At 40.8% G+C, this 807-nt stretch overlaps 1 protein-coding gene across 1 annotated transcript in view; it reads left to right on the top strand.

Annotated features, from left to right (window-relative positions):
- The first annotated feature begins 255 nt into the window (after nt 1–255).
- The window catches only part of LOC126495731 (proline-rich protein 36-like), a 33,268-nt gene continuing 32,716 nt past the window's right edge, over nt 256–807 (top strand). Inside the window, exon 1 of the mRNA XM_050133330.1 lies at nt 256–497. Coding sequence (XP_049989287.1) covers nt 256–497 — 242 coding nt within the window. The remainder of the gene's footprint in view (nt 498–807) is intronic.

The raw sequence follows: 807 nt of genomic DNA, 5'->3' as shown, positions 1-807 counted from the left end.
AAAAAAAAAAAAAAAAAAAAAAAAAAAAGAAAGCCAAAGCCTAGGATTTAAGTGTTATTTGTGATATATAAAACATATACAAATATATATATACTAACATGTATGTATTAGTATTATATAGTAGTTATATCTGGCCTTGCCTATCTGAAATTTTGAACATCTGCAGAGAGCTTGTCCTGTGAAGACACTGTGTCTTCCAGGTCAGGATTTTGGCCTGCATCGTCAGGAGGGCCCTGCTCGTCTGGGATGTAATTCATGGAGTCTTCAGACATCTGGTCTGAGGAAAGCGTGTCCTGTAAAGACACTGTTCCTCAAAGTCTGGATATTGGCCTGCATCATCAGGAGGGCCCTATCTTCTGGGATATCAATCCTGATGTGTTCACCCAGATGGAATGCAACAGCTGCATTCTGGGGAGTAATCATCTCCAAAGCCCTGATACTCGCCCTGGGGTGACAATATCTTTGAACCTGAAGAACCTACATCGCGTGGTGATGAGGTAAGCCGACATGTATGTTCAGTATGCTCTGGGTCTTCAGGCAAACATCTTTTTTGGGATAACCTCACATTGTTCTTTCTATAAGACAATATAAAATTAATAGCCAAAAGTTATTTTTCCTGCTGTAAACATAATTCTCTAACCACTCCCTTCCTCTCTTTGTCTTCCCCAAATCTGAAGAGCCTGTATCATGGCACTGCTTTCCATATTTTCTCATTCCTTACATTACTAGAGTAAATGACCTTATCTTACGTATTTGGGTCAGGGTGCCACACAAGCATGAGGACCTGAGTTCGATCCTCAGCACGGG

Source organism: Alexandromys fortis, unplaced genomic scaffold, assembly GCF_014885135.2.
Source record: "Alexandromys fortis isolate MF-2015 unplaced genomic scaffold, M_Fortis_MF-2015_v1.1 scaffold_578, whole genome shotgun sequence".
NCBI classification, from domain to species: domain Eukaryota; kingdom Metazoa; phylum Chordata; class Mammalia; order Rodentia; family Cricetidae; genus Alexandromys; species Alexandromys fortis.
This window is presented reverse-complemented; position numbering and strand designations above follow the sequence as displayed.